The following is a 19,671-nucleotide window of genomic DNA, read 5'->3' on the forward strand; positions in this document are numbered from 1 at the left end:
ATCATCTTCTAAATTTAGAGAGATGCGCTTTCCAAAGGAAGATAGGCAGCCAATAAGGAGGATCCCATCAAAAGAGAGGTGAGTTACTATGGTTACTTTTCAGGAGGTTGAGTAACAGTGAACGGCTGCTCTTGGCCAAATGGACCCTTTCCAGAGGAGGACCTAAAAAGAATGTTGCTATCCATACGTGTTGATTCAATTAGTCGAGACTACACTATGTCGTTTGAGCTTTAACCACAGGGTTTCTATGGGCGCTTGCTGCTTCCAGGCTAGCCGCACATAGGCAGCGAAGTCAGCGGAAAAACAAGGACTGAAAACTTCCGAACGCTAACCTAATAGCGAAGAGCAGGGGAATCTTCACCCACGAACCAAGCCCAAGATTTACATTTAAAAAATCAAATCAGGTCATTTGGGACCAGCAGCTGGCCACTCTTCAATGGCTGGGGGCGGGGTGGGATCCCGGAACACGTCCCTATCCTCCCCCTCAAGGAAAGGACTCTCTTCTGAGCTCGGAGGAAGGCACCTGGCTGGATGAATCCAGACATACCTTGCGAGCTGGGTCCACTCACCAAATCGGCGCGTGCACCTGTTAGGTAGAAGCGCGGGGTTCAGTGCTCACTCCTGCTTTTGCGGCTGTCACTCTTCAGTCGGGCGCTGACAGCGGCAGTAGCGGCAACTGCAGCTCGGCGGGCAGCCCTGGCTCCTGCAGGTCCGTCCCTCCAGTCTCTGAAGCGCCTCTCACTCCGGGTTCGCAGCGCTAGGCGGGCGCGCAGCTGTTCTCAGCTCGCATTGGACCACAGGGAGCAGATGTTACCCGGTTGCTAGGAGCGTTGCTAGGAGGCGATGACGCCCCTCCACAGCTCGGGAGCAACTTTCCTGTAGGTCGAGTGCGCCGGCGGGGGCTGCTGGGAGCAAGGTTGAGAGCTGGAACGCCGAGGCGCGGTGAACAAAGAGCCCCGACAGAGGGGTCCCGACTGCGCTCGCCTAAGTTGGGGCCGGCAGAGTGGGCTGGGAGGCTGGGGCTGGGCGACAGCCGCGGGCCCGCGTAGGTGAGCGGCCCCGCGCCTCCCCGGGCAGGTCACTCGCTGCAGGCCTTGGCTCGGTGTCCCCTGCAGAGGTCGGGTTTGGCGGGAGGGGTGGGGCGGCACTTTAAGGGGCTGAGGAAGCAGCGGGGTTTGACTCAGTGTTTTTTTTTTTTTTTTAGACCCTGACCCTTTCTCTGGGATACTCTTCGCCTTGGAGTAGGATCCTGAGAAGAGAGAACCGGATGAGTTCGTGGGTGTGACCCGGGGTGAGGCGTTTGGGGATGAGCAGTACGGGATCTTCCGCCTTCTGGGACTCTCCTCCCTCGTGTGTTCGTGTTTGTGTCTGCAGGTTTGAGCACTTGATAGATTCTGAGGAGGGATATATTAACTAATCCATAAAAATCAGCCCAGAGTCTAATTCCTTTTGGCGTTGTCTGTGGCTGCCTACTGGCAGGGTGCCTCAGATTTAAAACAAACAAACAAACAAAAAGTTCTTGTGGTCTAAAACACGTCCCTCAAACAATTAGAAAGTCTTCATTTTGGTCCAACAGCTAATTAAAACCGCAGGCCAACAAACTTCTTTAACATGAAAATGCACAAAAGCAAAGGTATTTTTCACAAAGGAGACTAGAGGTGTGCATGTTTTAGCCTTTAGTATACTTTAGTGTACATGTACACATTAGTATAAATTTACCCAAGTGATTGCGTAATTTCTCATATCTCAAGCTATGTTTTTATGTTTTACATTGCTTTTGTTGTTGTTGTTAAATAGGGCTGTTTTCTTGGGGATGGGGGATGATTAGAACATCAAAGTGGGCAATTTGGGTAGCCAGTAAGCCAAATTGAAGAAGGGAAGATGAAAAATCTACTAGAGAAATGTTACCCAAAGCTATCTTCCGAGAGAGAATCGCACTGAAGAAGAGACCCATCACTTCCCTGGTTCCCTGTAGAGTCACACCAGGGCCTGGAAGGAAGACAGCACTACTGGGAATCAATTAGAAAGGAAAGTTGCTGTCTTTGGAGCCAGGGCAGGGCTGCTGTGCAGTGTTACGTTGATTCCTGGGGTGGCTGGCACTCTGTGAGGCGGAAGGGGCTACATCAGCGACCCCACCACTCTCAGAGCCCCCTGCTTGCTCTCTCAGCACCTACTGAATGCCTGTGGCAAAGCTAACAGTTTGTTAGCCCTAAGATTGAAAAAGCCGGTAACCTAAAACCGAACTGTCTAAAGAAGTAATCATAAGCCACAATGGGTTGAAGGTCTGATGATAAAGTTTCAGCTATTGGGTATGACAGGGGGCTTTGAGATGGGTACACTTCAAATCCAGGAGATGGTCCTAGCCAGAAGCACACCACTGCTACTTCCTTCTTAGTTGGAATAAGGGCAAGTTGCAGCTTATATCTCAATGAGCCTTGTCTTCTTGTCCAGCTCATCTCAAAACACTCTCCTCCTTGCTCTTTAAGGTCCAGTCACGCTGGACTTTTTTCAGTTTCCTTGAATAGGGAAGGGTCTCACTTGCCTAAGGTATTTTGTACATGCTGTTTCTTCTATCTTAATGTGCCTCCCTTTTACCTGGCTTACTCCTACTCAGCTTTCACGTCTCAGCTTAAATACCACTTCCTCATAGCAGCTTCCCCTGACAGCCTCCCACCGCCTACATTAGCCCCCTAATTACATTCCCAATTCACCCTATCAATCCTGTTTCACAATATCCATCACGCCAGATTTTAAGCTAGTTCACCTGGTTAACACCGTGTCCCCACTGTCTAGCACACAGTGCCTGGTACATCAAAGGTAACCAAGAATGCATGGGAATAGATGAATCCACCCTGCCTGGTTTGAGGTCCCTGTTTTCACCTTAGCTACGTAGCTATCAGTTCATGAACTTACACTAACCATGAAGGCATACACTAGTTGCTGTCTTTACAGTTACTCAAGCAGAAGAGGGGAGCTGGGGGAAAGCCTATTATACAGAAAATAGTTTTCTTCCCTTAATGAGAATTGTGTTTATAAAGCGACTTTTTTTTTTCCTTTTCTAAACATCTTATAAAGGTCACTACCTGCATTTTAATAGCACTGGGAAATACTCACCTAAAGTCATTTATATATTTTCCTAATTCTCGTCTTTCCACACCCTCTAAAGTGGTTGTGAGTCCTCCAAGATGAACAGTTTCATTTTTCCTTAAAATACTCCTCTACCTCAGGTAAAAGCAGCCTCCATAATCACACGCTATATCTTATGGAGAAAAAAATGTATTTGGGAGCAGCTAGGTAATTTGACCAGTATGGACGGTATGTCTAGTGTTAGACTTTATCTGAATAGTCTAGGAAATCTTTCCTATTGTCAGTTTAACTCAACAAATAATTGCCAAATCCCCTCCTCCTCTGGGACTACCTCAAGATATAACAGATGTTGGAAGACACGAAAGAAAGGTCAAGGTAATCCAAGATCACAGGATTCCTTGATGGCATAACTGGAATTAGAAAACAGGTATGATTTTAATCTTGACTGTGTTATTTATGTCTGCATACATAATTTGATAAATTCTGCAATTCTCCTTGTAAGATTAGAATCTTTCACTAAGCAATTTTGGATTTTAAAATACACAGTAAAATTCCATACTACCTACCTTAGAATTCATCCGAATTCTAATCTTCTCACCACTCAATCTTGTCCCTCCTCGAGATGACCATAGATATAATGCCAATCCTGTCTCCTACTTCTTATCTGTTTGCTGAAAAGAATCAGATGTTTTATTATGTAGTGGAATGCACATTAAAATTTATCAGCACTGTGAAATGTCACCCAAACTTCCCCTTGAGCCATATTTCTGAATCTTTCTGGAGCAACTCCAGAGAAACTGTAAGGAGACTATGAAGCTTACAATACATACAATGTGATTTGACTTATTTGACTTATCAATAAAATGCTCCACAGAATTTTTTAATTACTACAAAAGACAAAAAAAAAAAAAGAACCGAAGAACCAGAGTCATAGACGGCTGTCTCAATTATTTTAACATTTCAGCATGGGTAAGCCTGTGTCGAAGCAATGTCACAAGATAGCAATCATTTGCCAAGTTTAAGCTCTCCAGATGACATACTCTAAGATTCATATGTGGAAAAATGTTTCCTCTGCATTATTCTTCTTTTGCTCATATATTTAATGTTTTCAGTATGCCATATATGTATGTACCTACTAGCGCACATACACACGTAGAAATGGTCAACCTTGCTCAGCCTACTAGCTCAAAACTCTTTGCCCTGTGGCTTTGGAAATGTAAACTCAAATGGTCTTTATTTGCAACAGTGCTCCTTCACAGTGTTGAAATGGTCTAAGTCTAAGGTCACTATGGATGTACAAGTAGAAGTAGAACCCTTAATCAGCCCATAGTGTTCTAGCGCTGTCATGGGTTAGAAAGAACTTAAGCAACCAATAAGCTTGCCATTGGCAAGCTTTTCATAAATAATCACCAGTACCACAACATTTCAAATAATTTTTTAAAAAAAGTAAGTATGCCGTAACTTAACTGACTTAACGAAGAGTCTTACCAATACTGTTTCATTTTCTCGGGCATATAAATAAACTACAATTCCCAGCCTTCTTAAATATAGGTGGACCCATTAGACTAGTTCTGGCCAATGGAGTTTGGGCAGAAGCGAAGAGCAGCACCTCTAAGCCTGTCCCCTAAAACACATCATTTCACCCTCATGGCTTTTCTTCCTCCATTTGCGTGGCAATACATTCCTTCAAAGTCCACAAGGAGTCTGAATGACCAAATCACAAAAGGAGCCTCAATCCCTGAGATACTGCTAGAAGAAAACTGAATGGCCAAAAACATCCCAGATTAGGGAGAAATAAACCTTTCTTATGTGAGTCAACTGACATTTTGGGTTATTACAACAGGTAACATTACCTCAACTAATACAGAATTGTAAAATTGTTTTAAAATTGTCACTGAAACATCTATAGAATTGCATTTCTCTATGCTTTTCTGTTTGGGGGAAGTCAGCCATGTTTTGAGTGCTATGTAGGTGTCTGAATAAAATAACTCAGCTCCCTCTACTTCTAGCTTGTTGCATCTGAGCCTTGCAAACTTCTGAGAACTGGGTATTCAGTTTCTGAGGGGAAAGTGTTCTGGACAAGAGCTTCTCTAATGAGGAATTACATACACTTTTGTACATGAACACCTACACTTTGCATTTTGCCTTCTCAGAATACCCTTTAGATGCAATTTAATTAATTCAGGTGATCCTTACCTGATGTTCTTCAAGTCAGCATTTGAACTGATATATGTTGATTTGCATATGTGTTCACCATAAAAGCTTACAGCACCCTGAAACCAAATAAACTGTATGGATCATACATGTAATGCTTATAGTTCTAAAATATATGTCTGCAGTTGATATGGTTTTGAAGTTAATGGTTTTTGTATATACTAAAATAAGCAGTATCATTCAGGCCCATAAAATTTGCATGTTGATGCTGCAAAACTGTATCTTTTTTTAACATAAAAAATTTTCACACATGTACATATAAGCCATCTGCTAAAACTTTATTGATAAAACCAGTAGCAGCAGTTTTACAAAATTGGAATGATTTTCAGTTTTCATGAACTATCATGAATTCAGTTGCAGCAGACATTTTATACAAACTGGGGCTAATGCTTCTTCTATGTTTCTGTTTTAAACAAAAAGCAATTAGAATTTATCCTCATGCATTTAAATATCTAATACAGAAATAGTGTTTAGACTGCATAAAATATGCTTTCCAACATCACTGTAAGACTGAACATCTGCCTTAAGTATTATTTGCACAAGAAAAACAGTATAATTCTTCTAATCATGAATTTATTCCTTGTCACAGGTAAAGTTTTACATTTTCTAACATTTTCAAAGGGCGTTTCTAACAAAAAGTATTGACATTCAATATTTCACTGATTGGTCTTGTTTAAACACAATACATAATAGTAAGATAGTAATACATTAAAACCATTGTTATGAAATCTTAAAGACTACAAAAGGTAGAAAGGTATTCTAGTTTTTAACAATTAAAAAATTTCCACACCTTTTCCTATACACAAATTATCCACTGATAGAACTAAATTTAGAAATAGGATCGGTCATTACATTCTACAGCTGTTTGTTCTGGTAACAGCTAGTGATACATTCATGCTTCTTTAATAAGAGACACCGTGAATCAATAAGTCATACTTGGAGAAACACAAGGACACCCACATGGAATGTTCTGAAGATTGTCAGAAGTTTCTAAAATAAGGGTTCAATTCTTCTAGGGAGAAATTTTTTTTCTCTCTCTCTTGAACCTCTGGACCACATAGGAATTCTCTACTGGAAAACTAGAGGAGGAACTATAATAGCATCCAGGTCTGAAAATGCCTACGAAACACTGGGAGAGGATTGGGGTGGCTTCCACCTTACAACTAACAAAACTGGCCTTGAACAATCAATTTGCCAAGAAATTCTTCCAGTGACTTAGAAATCTAGAGGAAGACCAGATTTTATACTAAACCATGTTATACTTAACTATCCACAAAAGTGAAATTTACAAAATTATTGACTGCCTTTGACAACCACCAAAACTCAGCACAGTCTAGTACATATAAATAATATATTAAAGTAAGCATAGAATAGAAAAAGTACACGTTTACAATGTTAATACATCTGCAGCATCCAGCTGTGAGTAGAATAGTAATATGAAGCACATTCCCTGCTAAGAACAGTGTACTCCATGTAGGGTAAAATCTCCTGAAAATCTCCTAAAATAGTTACATATGTTCAAAATGAATGAATCATTCACATTTACATTTTTTTCATGAAAGTTCTTCAAGGACACCCATCAAAAGTTGAGATATAAAGGAAAACCAATAAAATATTTTAGAACAACAGAGCTGTACACAGTATGCATATGGTGAAACATAAATGTGTGAATGTGAACAACTGTTTCAGATGCCATATGAAGACCAAAAATATTGAGAAAGTCAGATTTATCTTGCACTGTGAACACAAATAAAATATTGCTATGAAATCTTGGATGTACCTTAAAAATGATTTTTTAAATCTTTACTTTTTCTGTGGGATAATAAAATGGCATTTATGAAGAAAATGATTACATGAGTGAGGAAAGTCACTTGGGAGAAGAGAGATGGACAAGATTGATTCTTCAAAAGAAAAACAATAAAGTAGATTGAAGGACCTTTTTTGGCAGGGGAAGAATTTTTCTAAGTACTGTATTCAAATCCACTTTGTAGGGGAGGAAAAGCTATTTCATTTAATACTTTCCCTGTACTCAGTTAGGCTGTTCTAAAGAAAGGTCTGCATTCAATTCAAAGGTTGGCAAACCCGCTGAAAACATGGATTTGCAGTTTGTTATATGATCAGTGTTTGAACAAAAAAATTAGAACCTAATATTTTATTTCTAGCTTCTCAGAGACAGAACGGCTAAAGACCATTCAACTATAACTTGTATTCAGACAAATTACTGACATTCTATGAATATGGCCCACTGATTGGCAGAGCTGTAAAAGTGTCAAATGCTTGGAAATATTGACATAAAGAGTTGATATGACCTTAATATAAAAATAACAAACTCTCCTGTAGTCTTCAAAAACACTGCAAGTCTTCAAAAATTCCGCAAAATGTCTTTCCATCTATCACCTTGTCATATTTATGGCCCTGTTATATAGTGGGGTCTCAAAGTGTTCATTATATTAATGAAGGAATGAATGAATCCTGTTCCTACAACCACCTGGTAAAAATAGGTAAAATGAGTATTACTATTCCCATCTGATAGATGCAACAATGAAGGCTTGAAGAAATTGTGACTTAATATTTATTTTTGAGCTCATTAGTGGAAGATTTGATCTCAGAACACAGGCCTAATCAACTTTAATCCAGTATTCTTTACACAACTATACCTTCATCTCTGCAATAATGCCAGGTTCTGCAAGTTGCTGTAGCTACAAAGCAAAGGGCAGTCAGAAGACATATAAATAATCTCAAAATGTTTCTCAGATACGAATCATTGGCCAGGCCTCCCCCTTCACCTGGAGTGACTATCAGTGTTATCTTTCCAACACACATCTACTTGTTCATGCAACCTATACATTAGCATGGGTTATCTTTTCATTCAGAATTCAGAGCCGCTGTGTGAGCCAGATGCTTACATACCATTTTTAATTGATTTGTACAATTAACTATGACGGGGCACAATCACAAAGCTTCCTTTCTCTTGGCAGGAGTGGTAAATGTAAAGTCATATAAACTAGCAACAGAAGGTGATTTTCTATCATGAATCAGTAATAACATAATTAGCACTTTTTCTCGACAGGTATTTAACTCATTGCTCAACAAAAGAAGACACTACAGAGTCACTAAATTTGGGATCACATCTTCGTAACCTTCAGAACTTTCTGTTTAGATTCCAGTGGAGGGAAAAACTCGTAGATAGGGTAATATAAATTATGAAATTATTATATTTTTTCATAAATCTCCTCCTCCAATGTAAAACAAGCTCAATATCATATAGGTGAAGTTTATTCTAGACTGGAAGTTGCTACATTTTATTTGATGGATCACATAAAATATATGAAGCTTTTCCTGAGAGCATGCACTTTAATAAAATTTGCCATAGCAACTGGAACTAGAAATAAAAGCAAATAGGTCATAAATGGTGATACAACCAGATAATGAAATATTATTCAGCACTTAAAATAAATGAACTATCAAGCCACAAAAAGACATGAAAACTTACATGACTATCCCTAAGTGAAAAAAAAAAAAAAAAAGCCAATCTGAAAAGGCTACATACTGTATGACATTCTGGAAAAGGCAAAACTATGGGGACAGTATAAGGACCAGTGGATGCCAGGGCTTAGGTGGGAGGGAGGAATGAATAGGCAGAGCACAGAGGATTTTTAGGGCAGTGAAAATCTTCTGTATAATACTACAATAATGGACACACGTCATTGTGCATTGGTCAAAACCCATAAAATACACAACACCAAGAATGAACCTTAATATGAACTACGCACTTCGGGTGATAATGATATGTCGATGAAGGTTCATCAGTTGTAACAAATATACCACTGTGGTGTTCAAAATGTTCACGGGGGAGAAGGTTGTGTTTGGAGTATATGAGAACTCTCTGTATTTTAGGATCAATTTTGCTGTGAACCTAAAACCCCAAAAAATAAAATTTATTAATTTCTTAAAAAGTAGATCTCAAAGACCAGCTTTTGCCCGAAAATACAGGTCAAATCGTATCCCAATACTATAACAGAAAATATTGTAACAGAAACCTCTTTCACAACAAGGTATACAAATACTAATTTCTTATTCACAAACTTAAAATCTATACTGAAATTAAGTTTTAAAATTCTGGAAAGGACTTTGTATTTCACAAAATTGAATTTGCGGCTGCATTCATATGGTGGCATAATAAAAGACTGTATTATAATTTGATAGAGTTATGAATTAATAAAGATTATCATAACCCACAAGGAAATGTGGCAAAATTAGTAAGCTTTGGTCAAGGCATTGGCTATAAGGAACTTGACAAAGAAACACTCTCAAAAAAGACACATGATCCTAGAATGCAACTATCTTAAAATAACTTACATGAAAATATCTTTTAACGTACATGTTTCTCACTTAATCCAAGTGTTTACTGGCAGACTTCTGATATTCTCAAACATCAAGGTCTTTATTAAACAAGATATGTACATTTTTTATTATGGACTATCAACTGGGCAACACGAAAAACTTGCTTTCAGTCAGAATTTTTAGGCCACCAAAGATTTTGAGTTAATTTGCATGTACTAAGACATATTTAGTAGAAATATAAACAATAAATCCATTGGAAAAACTCCTGCTTTAAAAATGGGTTGAGTCTAGGAAAAAGTATTGGTCTATCTGCCAAGGTAGGGACACTCCCAATGCTGACCTTTACCTATTTCATAAGGATGCCCCAAATGTATTCCGTTTTTAAGACTAGTTTTAGTCACAGAGAGGTAAGCAGGGCTCTTTGTTTAGATTGTCACCTCTCTGGCGGCTACTGTTACCAGTTCACTCTTTCAAAAAGCAAAGGGTAGCAATGCCTTTGACTATTAAAACACAGAGCTTGTAAGAAATGTGTCAAGTTTGTACAGACCTAGCATTCCAGGATCTAACTTACTGTCTTGCAAAGGGCATTCAGTATTTGATTATAAAAGTCAAGAATACTAAATATCCTATTTGATGCTATAATTCTTTTCACTCCTGGAATGGAATGATGCATTTCCTCCCCCAGATACAAAAATCCATTTATTTTGAATGAAAGCATAGACTGACAAACAAGTGTATCTATTTCTTAATTAGAGACAGGGTAATAACTTTCACCTTCCCTAAATCTTCTGCCTTTCCAAGGCGGAAAGAGACAATTACAGAAATACATTAGGCCAAAAATTCAAGGTTAATAAAAGATCTTATTATTTACCTAGATTTCTTATCAGACTCTGGTTTTTAAAAAGAATATTTAGAAACAAAAAAAATATTGTTGAACTTAAACTATTTTATCCATCTGCCATTCTCCAACCCCTAACCCTGAGTCTGGAACATTTACACTTAAAAAGGTCTTGTTTTTCGGTTTTTTTGAGACAGAGTCTCACTCTGCTACCCAGGCTGAATGCAGTGGCATGATCCCGGCTCACTGCAGCCTTGACCTCACAGGCTCAAGCAATCCTCCCACCTCAGCCTCCTAAGGAGCTGGGACGATAGGCGCACACCACCATACCCAGCAAATTTTTGGTATTTTGTAGAGACAAGACCTCACTATGTTGCCCAGGCTGGTCTAGAAATCCTGGACACAAGCTGTTCTCCCACCTCGGCCTCCCAAAGTGCTGGGATTACAGGTGTCAGCCACCATGCCCAACCTATAAAGGTCTTTTTGAATGAATAAATTTTGTATAAAACAAACAAAAAAAAACCCAGCAACTAGATACTTCAAGGGGGAAGTGAAGTAAACAAAAATAATGCATACATATGGCAATACAATGGGAAGTCAGCCTTCTCATCATCCTCAAGGTAAAACTGGTAACACTGTCGCTCAAAGGCATGAAGTAAAAATTCCCATGGAGAAACTTTAAGGCAGCATTAGTGAGCAATGGAAAGCAGTTAGCAAGTTAGCGGCGTCATTCCAAGAAGGGCCTCAGATCTCCATGACTGCCTATGAGCTTGTTCTATAAAGCCTCGAGCTGTTTCACAGGTTCCACAGTGGATATAAATAAGGTGATTATTGTCTGTGTGTCTAGGATACCGTTTTGTGACCCAAGGGAAACAAAAACAGTCAAAGCACCATAGGAGAGGAAACTCGCCCCGAGCCTGCAGGCATCCCCAAAGCCCTAAACAAAACCCAAATAGGAACTCTTCAGAGAAACCTTTCTATGATGCAGAGAAAAATCAATGTGGAAAAAATGTCCAAAGTGGAAGCGGACAGGCCTGGAGTGTTATTGTTGATTCTTTTTTAACGTTACACCTAAATATTAGAAGGAACTTTATAAAGGGTATATTTGTGGGTGTCCTCTCATTCTTCTTTAGCAGAACCAAGACTTCAAGTACATTTTTCTATTTTAAAAAACTTCCAAAGATGATAATTCTCTGACACCCCCATCCCCGCAAATTTCCCATATAATGCAACCAAGACTCACTGCCAGTCCAAGGCTTCCTAGACGCTTGCCCCAATAAATTCAGCCAATGTTTCACCTTCCAATACTAGTAACAAGGAACTCTACTGTTTATGGCACATAGTTAGACTAACTTAACAGTTGTATATTGGTAAGCATCATTGTATAATGATGACTAACTGCTTCAATGTGCACTCATAGCACTCTAAAGAGATTTTAAGTTCTGTGCCAGCCCAGATAGCATAGTGCTAGACAATGAATACATTTTGAATTAATGAGAAACAACCTTCACATAATTCTCCAGACTTGACTTAGGGGGATGCTCTGAAATCTATCCATGTGGTCAAGAAGAGAAAGTGTGCAGCATCCCCCTGGTTAGAACTTCTGGATCATTGTTACTAGAAATCTCCTCAGCCTTCTTCCCTCCCATCTAACTCCTTCACCTTCCCTACATGTTTAATTATTCCCTACTAAAAGCCCTAAGCTGAGTGATTCTCCAATGTCTTCATGTTTCTCCTTAATTGGGATACTGAGGACTCAAAACAGTGCTTTGGTAATTTGATTATATTAGGAGTGTAGCCTTGCACTTCTCATCCCAGAATCATGTTTCGTTTAAAACCACAAGTAGCACATGACTGATTCATGGCACCTGGTTACACTAAATTTGAAGTGGTTTGCTCCTGAAGACTTCTCTAGATTAAATGTCAACAAAGATTTTTCTAAATTCTCCAGAAACTCTTTTTACTCAAGGTTTGAATCACTTGAAGACAAGTGGACATGCTATTATATCAACAAGCCACTCTTAAAAACCATTTTAAAAAGTAGTATCAACTGAATCTCTTTCATGATGATCTCATAAGGGAAACAGTGATAATTTGTTCTGAATACAACATTCCAGTCAAACAGATACGTTTTGAGAGCTGTGTTATTAGAGTATTTTAGAATGTTTGGCTATCAGGATATAAAATGGATATATAATGTAGGTTTTAAAGAAAGTGTTATCCATTTTTAAAAGAGTCTCAGTATAGTATCACATTTATTTTACTTTTTTGGATCACAGTTGAAATATGTAGTCAAACTGCCATTGTCACCAACTCTTTTGATAAAGGCAACAAGGTGCCTTGTCCATTTATGAATAAGAGAACTGGAGACAAGGAGAGGCCTTGTTTGTGATCGATCAGCAGGTACACACAAACCATCAAGGATTTGTACTCCCTCCAAACTAAGGGGATAAATGCAAAGACTTGGTTCTGCCACAGTTGGACTCTATTAAGGCTCAATTTCCTCCACATACCAGGCTTATCTCTGATTAGGCTGTCCTGATGAAGCCTCCTTTATTTACAAATCCAGCCTGGCTTCATGAGCCTATCCTTGTTACAGTATCTGAACGTTGGTTTTCGTTTTTCTCTAGTGTTATAATAACATTTGCTAGAAAGAGAAGATACATCTTAAATATTTTCTTTTTCAGGCATGACTGTAAGGAGGAACTATGGAATGCTAACTACATGCCCGGCTCTATGCTAGGCACATTACATCTGTGATTTCACTGATATCTTTTAAGACACCTAATGAGGTAGGTATTATTTCCATTTTCCAGTTGAAGAAACCAGGACACAGGCTGGCTAAGTAATTTTCTTAAGGCCACACAGCAGAGTTTCATGTAAACCCAGGCTAGGATCACAGTTTGTGCCAACTTCACTGTGCTATGCCAATCTCATTGTCTTAGGACAGTTTCGTTTCTCCCATCTTTAAATATTTTTCAGAATTCTACAAGTTTTAGAAAAGTGATAGCTAGTTGATCTGATATGTATTTTGGTTTATTAGTTTAGTCTCCTTACATACTACTCACTGGAGGATGCTAAATGTATCCAGCACATTTATTTATTCTTTAATTCTTCCATAGGTGTGCTGTATGACCTTTTTATTTTGTTGTAAATGACTTTGCCCAAACGAATAATTTTTAAGACAAAAACACTTTTACCATTTCAGGATTATCCATCATTTGCTTTGCTCTTAGATCAAATAGAATAGAATGTTCTTTAACCACAGTTTCCTCAAAACAAAAGGAGATACCACATGCATGTTCTAGTCCTGTTTCTTTATCAGTAAAGAATATGCCTCCATCTGGTTTTATGACAATTACAAATAATCCTTTCCTACTTACTTTTCTGCTTTTAAAATACTAAGTCCTCTGCTGCAAAAGGATAACCAGTTTTTTTGGAAACCCGCAGTGATGTCCACACCGAATCATCAATTAAATCAAACTGGTGGCTATCAGAGAAGCACTTTTATTTAACCTAATGCTAGTTTCTACTTAAATAGTACTTCATCTGGAAAGAAAAGAATTTTGGTTCTCAGATAAGGTCTCTAAAGCACAGTGACTGCACAAGAGGTAACAGTAATTTGTAAAATATTATGAAATCTACACATTGAAAAGGCAGAAGCTGTGTTTCAGGCTCACTGGCACCTAGGACTATGGAGAATATTGACATTTGATGTCAGTTAATTTTCAATGAAGGATGTCAGAATTAATAGTGCCTAAAGTGAATGACTATGCAATGCCATACTCTTTTCCCTCTCACAAACATGGTGATGATTCTTTCCCTGATTTCATGCAGGTGGAATGCCAAGTATAATACATCCAAAGGCATTACAAATTCTTCTTATGTTAGGGAAGGCAAGACACCCCCACCTCCAACAGTTATGCAGCATCAGCAAAAACAGAGTCCAAAACAACTGTGCATCACACTGGGAGCCAGTGAAGGAGAGGGAACGGAGAGCAGGTGTTCGGCTGCCTGGTGAATGGTCCATTTAAAAATTCAACAATAGTCAGAGGGGAGCAGGGAGTACAACAGCCACCACCGTAATTGGTGAAATCAGGATTTCTCAATTCAGTGTAAACTCACACCCTAAAAGAAGGCACACTATAAAGCAGATTTCCATAAACCCAGCGCATCATTTATTCTTAACGATATTATTTTAAAAGCATGCTCTTCAGGCAAAATCACTGAAAGACCTACTCAAGCAACAAAAACCAGTGCTGCTTCAATGTCAAATCTCCCTATGAGATATTAATCATTAGCTGGAAGAAATAGGCACAAGCAGTTTTTCACTGCAGAACCAACTAATTATCTTTCATAACTCTTTTGAAAACCAAATGTAAAAGCTCAAGTGAAAAACATGTTAAATGCATTTGTGTCTAGACTTTGCCAAGAAAATAAGGGAGTTTAAGTGCACAAAATCAAAAGATCTTACTAAACTAGAATTTCAAATCAAGGTAAAAAAAAATCAGCCACATATTGTTATATATCTTGTCTTCAGCATTTAAATTTATACAATCAGCTGAGGGTGAATGTTGCTGTATATTCAAGATGTACATGCATCCTATTTGGTGAGCAGCACCAACATAGTAAAATTATAAAAATAAAAAATGTTTTCAGGCATTCCTTCCCTTAAAATGGTGTGCATTCCTGTAAACTGTATCATAAACAGACCATTGGAAGGCAGTTCAAGCACACAAATATCTTCACTACACCAGCCGAAAACCTTAAAAATGGGTGGGTCTTGGGAACAGAAAATGAAGTATAGGTGATTATTGGGTACCACGAAACAAGGATGCAGCAGCAGGAAAATATGAGAAGGAAAAATTCAGGGCTGTCTGTACAATATATACAGATTTTTTTCAAATGTAAATTTTAAAATGAATGCTGCTATTATGTTACTGCATAAAGGAAAGCATAGTGAGGCTGTTCTACTTCCCTTTAAACACAAGGCATAAAGAGTAAGAGATGTGAAAAGCCAATTCTTTGTGCTGCTACTTAATCAATCGCACTCAGTTCTACTCAATGACTTAGCCACGCTGCAAAGACCACTCAGCAGTTAATGGATATAATGCTGGAAAAGCACTCTGAGGTCTCCCAAAGAAAGGCAGGGTAAAAACCCAGAGGAACATGGCTTTATTACATATTCCTAATAACTGAGCAGCCATATATATGAAACTCCCATGACCTGAAAAGTAATTAAGGTATTAATTTATTTCACAAATTCTCATTCTTCCCTATGAAATCTTTCATTCAAAGACTGAACCCTGAAAGCATAGTAGAGTTATCCTGTGCCCTAGTCTGGTCTTGTCAGGATAACCATTACACACTGGAAGGAATAAATATGTTCTTCAAGTGTTACAGCCTACGCTTACAATCTGTCAAAACGTGGAGCTGAGGAGGAGTTATGTGTTTTTCACTGTATACAGCCATCACTAGCTATCACTCTTCCCACAGACAGGAAAAAGTCCACAATGAAACATAGAAACTAAAAATAGGTGACTGAGCAATTGCTCAGAAGAGCCGCACATCGAGCGCAGGGATTAAACGTACATACATTCTTTCCCTATTTTTTTATTAATGCCAATTGAAAGTAACTGACATTAAGGGCCCAGACCTATGAATAAGGAAAGTAAACATGCACTGCATAAATATGTCAAATTAAGTCATAAGTATAATCCCATGCTCATAACCATACAAGATCAGTGTTCTGAATGGCACATGCCCAGATTGCAAGTAGTGACTAATATATGTTGCTGCAAATGCCATAAAAAATGACAGTTATAGGCACTTCAAATGCTCAAAGAAAAACTTAATGTCATTCCACACAAGCTGAAAATATTTCTCCATTCACAGGTGTTATAACATGTTCACTTTGAAGAGTCAATCAAATCAATATTTATTAAAGACTCACTGTGTACAATTTACTATGCTCTACTGATGGAAAATACTCAATTTTAAAAGAGCATGGTTTACATGCAGTACATTCAAAATATTCATATATGAGTATATATAATTGAACATAGAAAAAGTATAATCCAAAAGAACACCAGAATCAGAAAAATCAATAAATCTATGACTGAAGTAGTCTTATTTTTTGTTTTCTTATTCTGTAAGAACTTATTGGGTGAGAAAGACAGCATAAAAACCTTGAAAGTTACAAGTTTGAAATCTTACATATTCAAAAGGAGACAAGTTGTCTTAAAACAGTAGTTTCTGAACTCTTTTCTTGCTTCAAAATGATTCATCTAACCAAATCTCATAGAAACCACAAAATATAAGATAAAAGAGGTATTTAATTAATACAAATTTATTTTAAAAGTGCAAGTTTATAATATTTACTCGTTAGGTAAATAGGTTTCTTTGATAAAGAGAAAAATGTGAAATAAGAGTTTATGGATTAGAGTTAGATTCTTTTATGAGGCTCAGCATCTGATTCATTTCTATATTTTGGAGTTTTTGTACCATATTAAGAAAATTCTGATTCATCCACCTAAATGGTTGCAAATAGTAACAATTAACAGCTCCCTTGCAATCTCAGGTTACTCTTCAAGCAAACAGAGACAGCAGAAGCAGCTTCACCCCATACCCTGAACTAAAACTCAGTGATCTATTGGCACAAATTAACTCATCAGTGGTCTTAATTGTGGTATAACGTTTTCCATATGGACACTTCACTGTGTATGTGTGTTTTTAAAATTACAATATTTAAATCCAAATCAAACCATTGAGAAACCCAAAACTCCCACTCACAATGTCCTAGGGGTTAGTGGAATCTGTTTTTGAAACCCTGAAACCCTTGCCAGGACACTTGGTATCAGCAGACAGCAACACAGGTAACCAAGGTGGACACAGCACACAAATGCAGGTTAGCAAACCTAGGATTCCAGCAAAGTGTGCCATCTGCAGATCTGCTGGCCTTTGGTTTCCTTCATCTCCTCCCAGTGATCTTGTTCCTCCTCTCCACTGCTGTTCTGGCCCAGGGCAATCCAGCCAATCATCTCTTTACGCTTCATAGTACGCCTGTTATAAACGGAAATCATCAACGTGACATCAGACAGCTGAAAGAGGGCCACCTGGAAAACAAAGGTCTCCTTATAGACAGGATTGGGCTGACCACGCCGAATGGACGTCTTGCAACGGGACATCTCTTGACCCACAGAATTGAGGAGAAAGAGTTTTCCATATGTATCTAAGACAAAAAAAAAAAGGGGGGGTGGGGTGGGGATGATAAGAAACATTAGTGCTCTCTGTTTGGCTAGACTAGTTGTAACATTTATATGGGCTACAAATCTCTCCTTCCAGCATACTGATCAGTATCCTTAAGCCTGGTTCTTGCTGTTGGGCAACACATCTTGCATGAGTTATTAAGGAAGGGAATTATTACCTTGAATACCTAATGTTTCATGTGGCTCACTATCCAGCACACATTGCTGATGTTTATTAGTACCTCTCCGTGCACAGAGTGTATACATTCGTGCACAGGCATATGTGCAATGGTGCTTGTGGGCAGGCACAGTTCTTCATCTACATTTATTTATGTAACAAGATAAATATACACATTTTGCTCTACATGATTTTTTTCATAATCAAATTGCTATTTTATGCCTGAATTGGAGAATTCTTTTCTCACTCTCTACATATTCATATGTGTGTGTATGTGTGTGTGCGTGTGTGTGTGTGTGTGTGTGAGAGAGAGAGAGAGAGAGACAGACAGACAGACAAGGTCTTGCTCTGTTGCCCAGGCTGGGGTGCAGTGGCATGATCACAGCTCACTAAAGCCTTGACTTCTGGGCCCAAAGCAATCCTACCCATCAGCCTCCTGAGTAGCTGGAACCACAGTCATGCACCATCATGCCCAGCTAATTTTTTAACTTTTTGTAGAAATAGGGCCTCCCTATGTTGCCCAGGCGTCTACATATCCTTTGGACCATCTCATCCACTCCCATAGTTTCAATGACATCTACCAAGTCCATAGGTCTGGCCTCAACTTATCTCCCAAACTCGAGATCCAACTGAACACTACACTTCTTCTCTTGAAATCCTACACTAATCTTACACTCAATATGCCCCCAACTCTAAACGTTTGCTGTTCCAGTGTTCCCTATTCCTGTGAATAGCAGCATCATTCACCAAATTATCCAAGTGAGAAATCAGGACCTCATTTTTCACAAGACTGACTTCCTCATTCCCAGTCCACCCAATCAGTTGCCACGTTCTGTTGACTCTAACTCTCAAACAGCTCCCAAATCTACCCACTTCTTTCCATCCCCGGTGCCTCTGACCTCTGTGTACACTGTAAGCTCAGGCTGCCAGCATTTCTCACCTATATTACCTCAGGTTTCCTCACTGACCTCCTAGTCAGCGGACTGCCACGGCAATCTCTGTAAAATACAGAACTGGCCATGTCACTCTCACTAATAAACACAAACAAAGTCTTCAATACTTTCCACTAGTCTCAAGATAAAAGCTCAATTTCTTGGTGTAGACGCTCTTCTTTGGCCCTATCTTCTAGTCTCATTGCTTACCACTGCTGCCATTATACACTGCATTCTACTACATTGAACTTCCTCCCTTCCTCCAACCCAATTTGTTCTTTTTCCCTGTCTCATCTGTACATGCTCCCCATGCTCTGACATCCTGACTAATACTCAGCCTCATATGACTTTTGTTCATTAAGTTCAATTTGGATATCACTTTATCTGGGAATATTTGCTGACCTTTCTGACCTTTTTCTCTCACTCCCACCAGTTCACATAACCCTCTTATAGTCTCCACTAAAACCTAGTTTTAGCCTGTCTCAGCACTTACCACCAGTATTATCACTGCCTATTTGTCTGCAAAGATGCAGTTTTCCAATGGTAGAGAGAGGGACTGCCTTATTAACCATTGTACCCCTGATGCTTATAGCTCATGACTACCATGTGCTAGACCTTCAATAAACATTTTGTAATGAATGTTCATGCCTAGTCAGGAAGCTCAACTTTTTCTTTCAGTCTCAAGTTTTCGAACTTCTGCCATGAAGCTAAACCTCCTCACTGTAGAACCCCTCCACTAGAATGCCAGAAAACAGTGACTAGCATCATTATAGAAAGGAAAGCAAGCATTCAAATTTTACCAACATGATCTCCTTTTGCTAAAATTCCTGA

At 38.8% G+C, this 19,671-nt stretch overlaps 1 protein-coding gene and 1 long non-coding RNA gene across 5 annotated transcripts in view; one reads left to right on the plus strand and one right to left on the minus strand.

Moving 5' to 3' along the window:
- Positions 1-1,217: 1,217 nt before the first annotated feature.
- LOC134737445 (uncharacterized) lies at positions 1,218-17,612 on the plus strand. The gene is made up of 3 exons (XR_010122348.1): positions 1,218-1,291; positions 13,171-13,275; positions 17,506-17,612. It is a non-coding gene; the product is annotated as an uncharacterized lncRNA (long non-coding RNA).
- The window catches only part of SYT16 (synaptotagmin 16), a 307,169-nt gene continuing 293,058 nt past the window's right edge, over positions 5,561-19,671 (minus strand). For all 4 annotated transcript variants that reach the window (XM_055289152.2, XM_055289154.2, XM_055289153.2 and 1 more), the window contains one exon: positions 5,561-17,714. In XM_055289152.2, the coding sequence (XP_055145127.1) occupies positions 17,401-17,714 (314 nt within the window). In that variant the 3' untranslated portion in view covers positions 5,561-17,400. The remainder of the gene's footprint in view (positions 17,715-19,671) is intronic.

Source organism: Symphalangus syndactylus, chromosome 8, assembly GCF_028878055.3.
Source record: "Symphalangus syndactylus isolate Jambi chromosome 8, NHGRI_mSymSyn1-v2.1_pri, whole genome shotgun sequence".
NCBI classification, from domain to species: Eukaryota; Metazoa; Chordata; class Mammalia; order Primates; family Hylobatidae; genus Symphalangus; species Symphalangus syndactylus.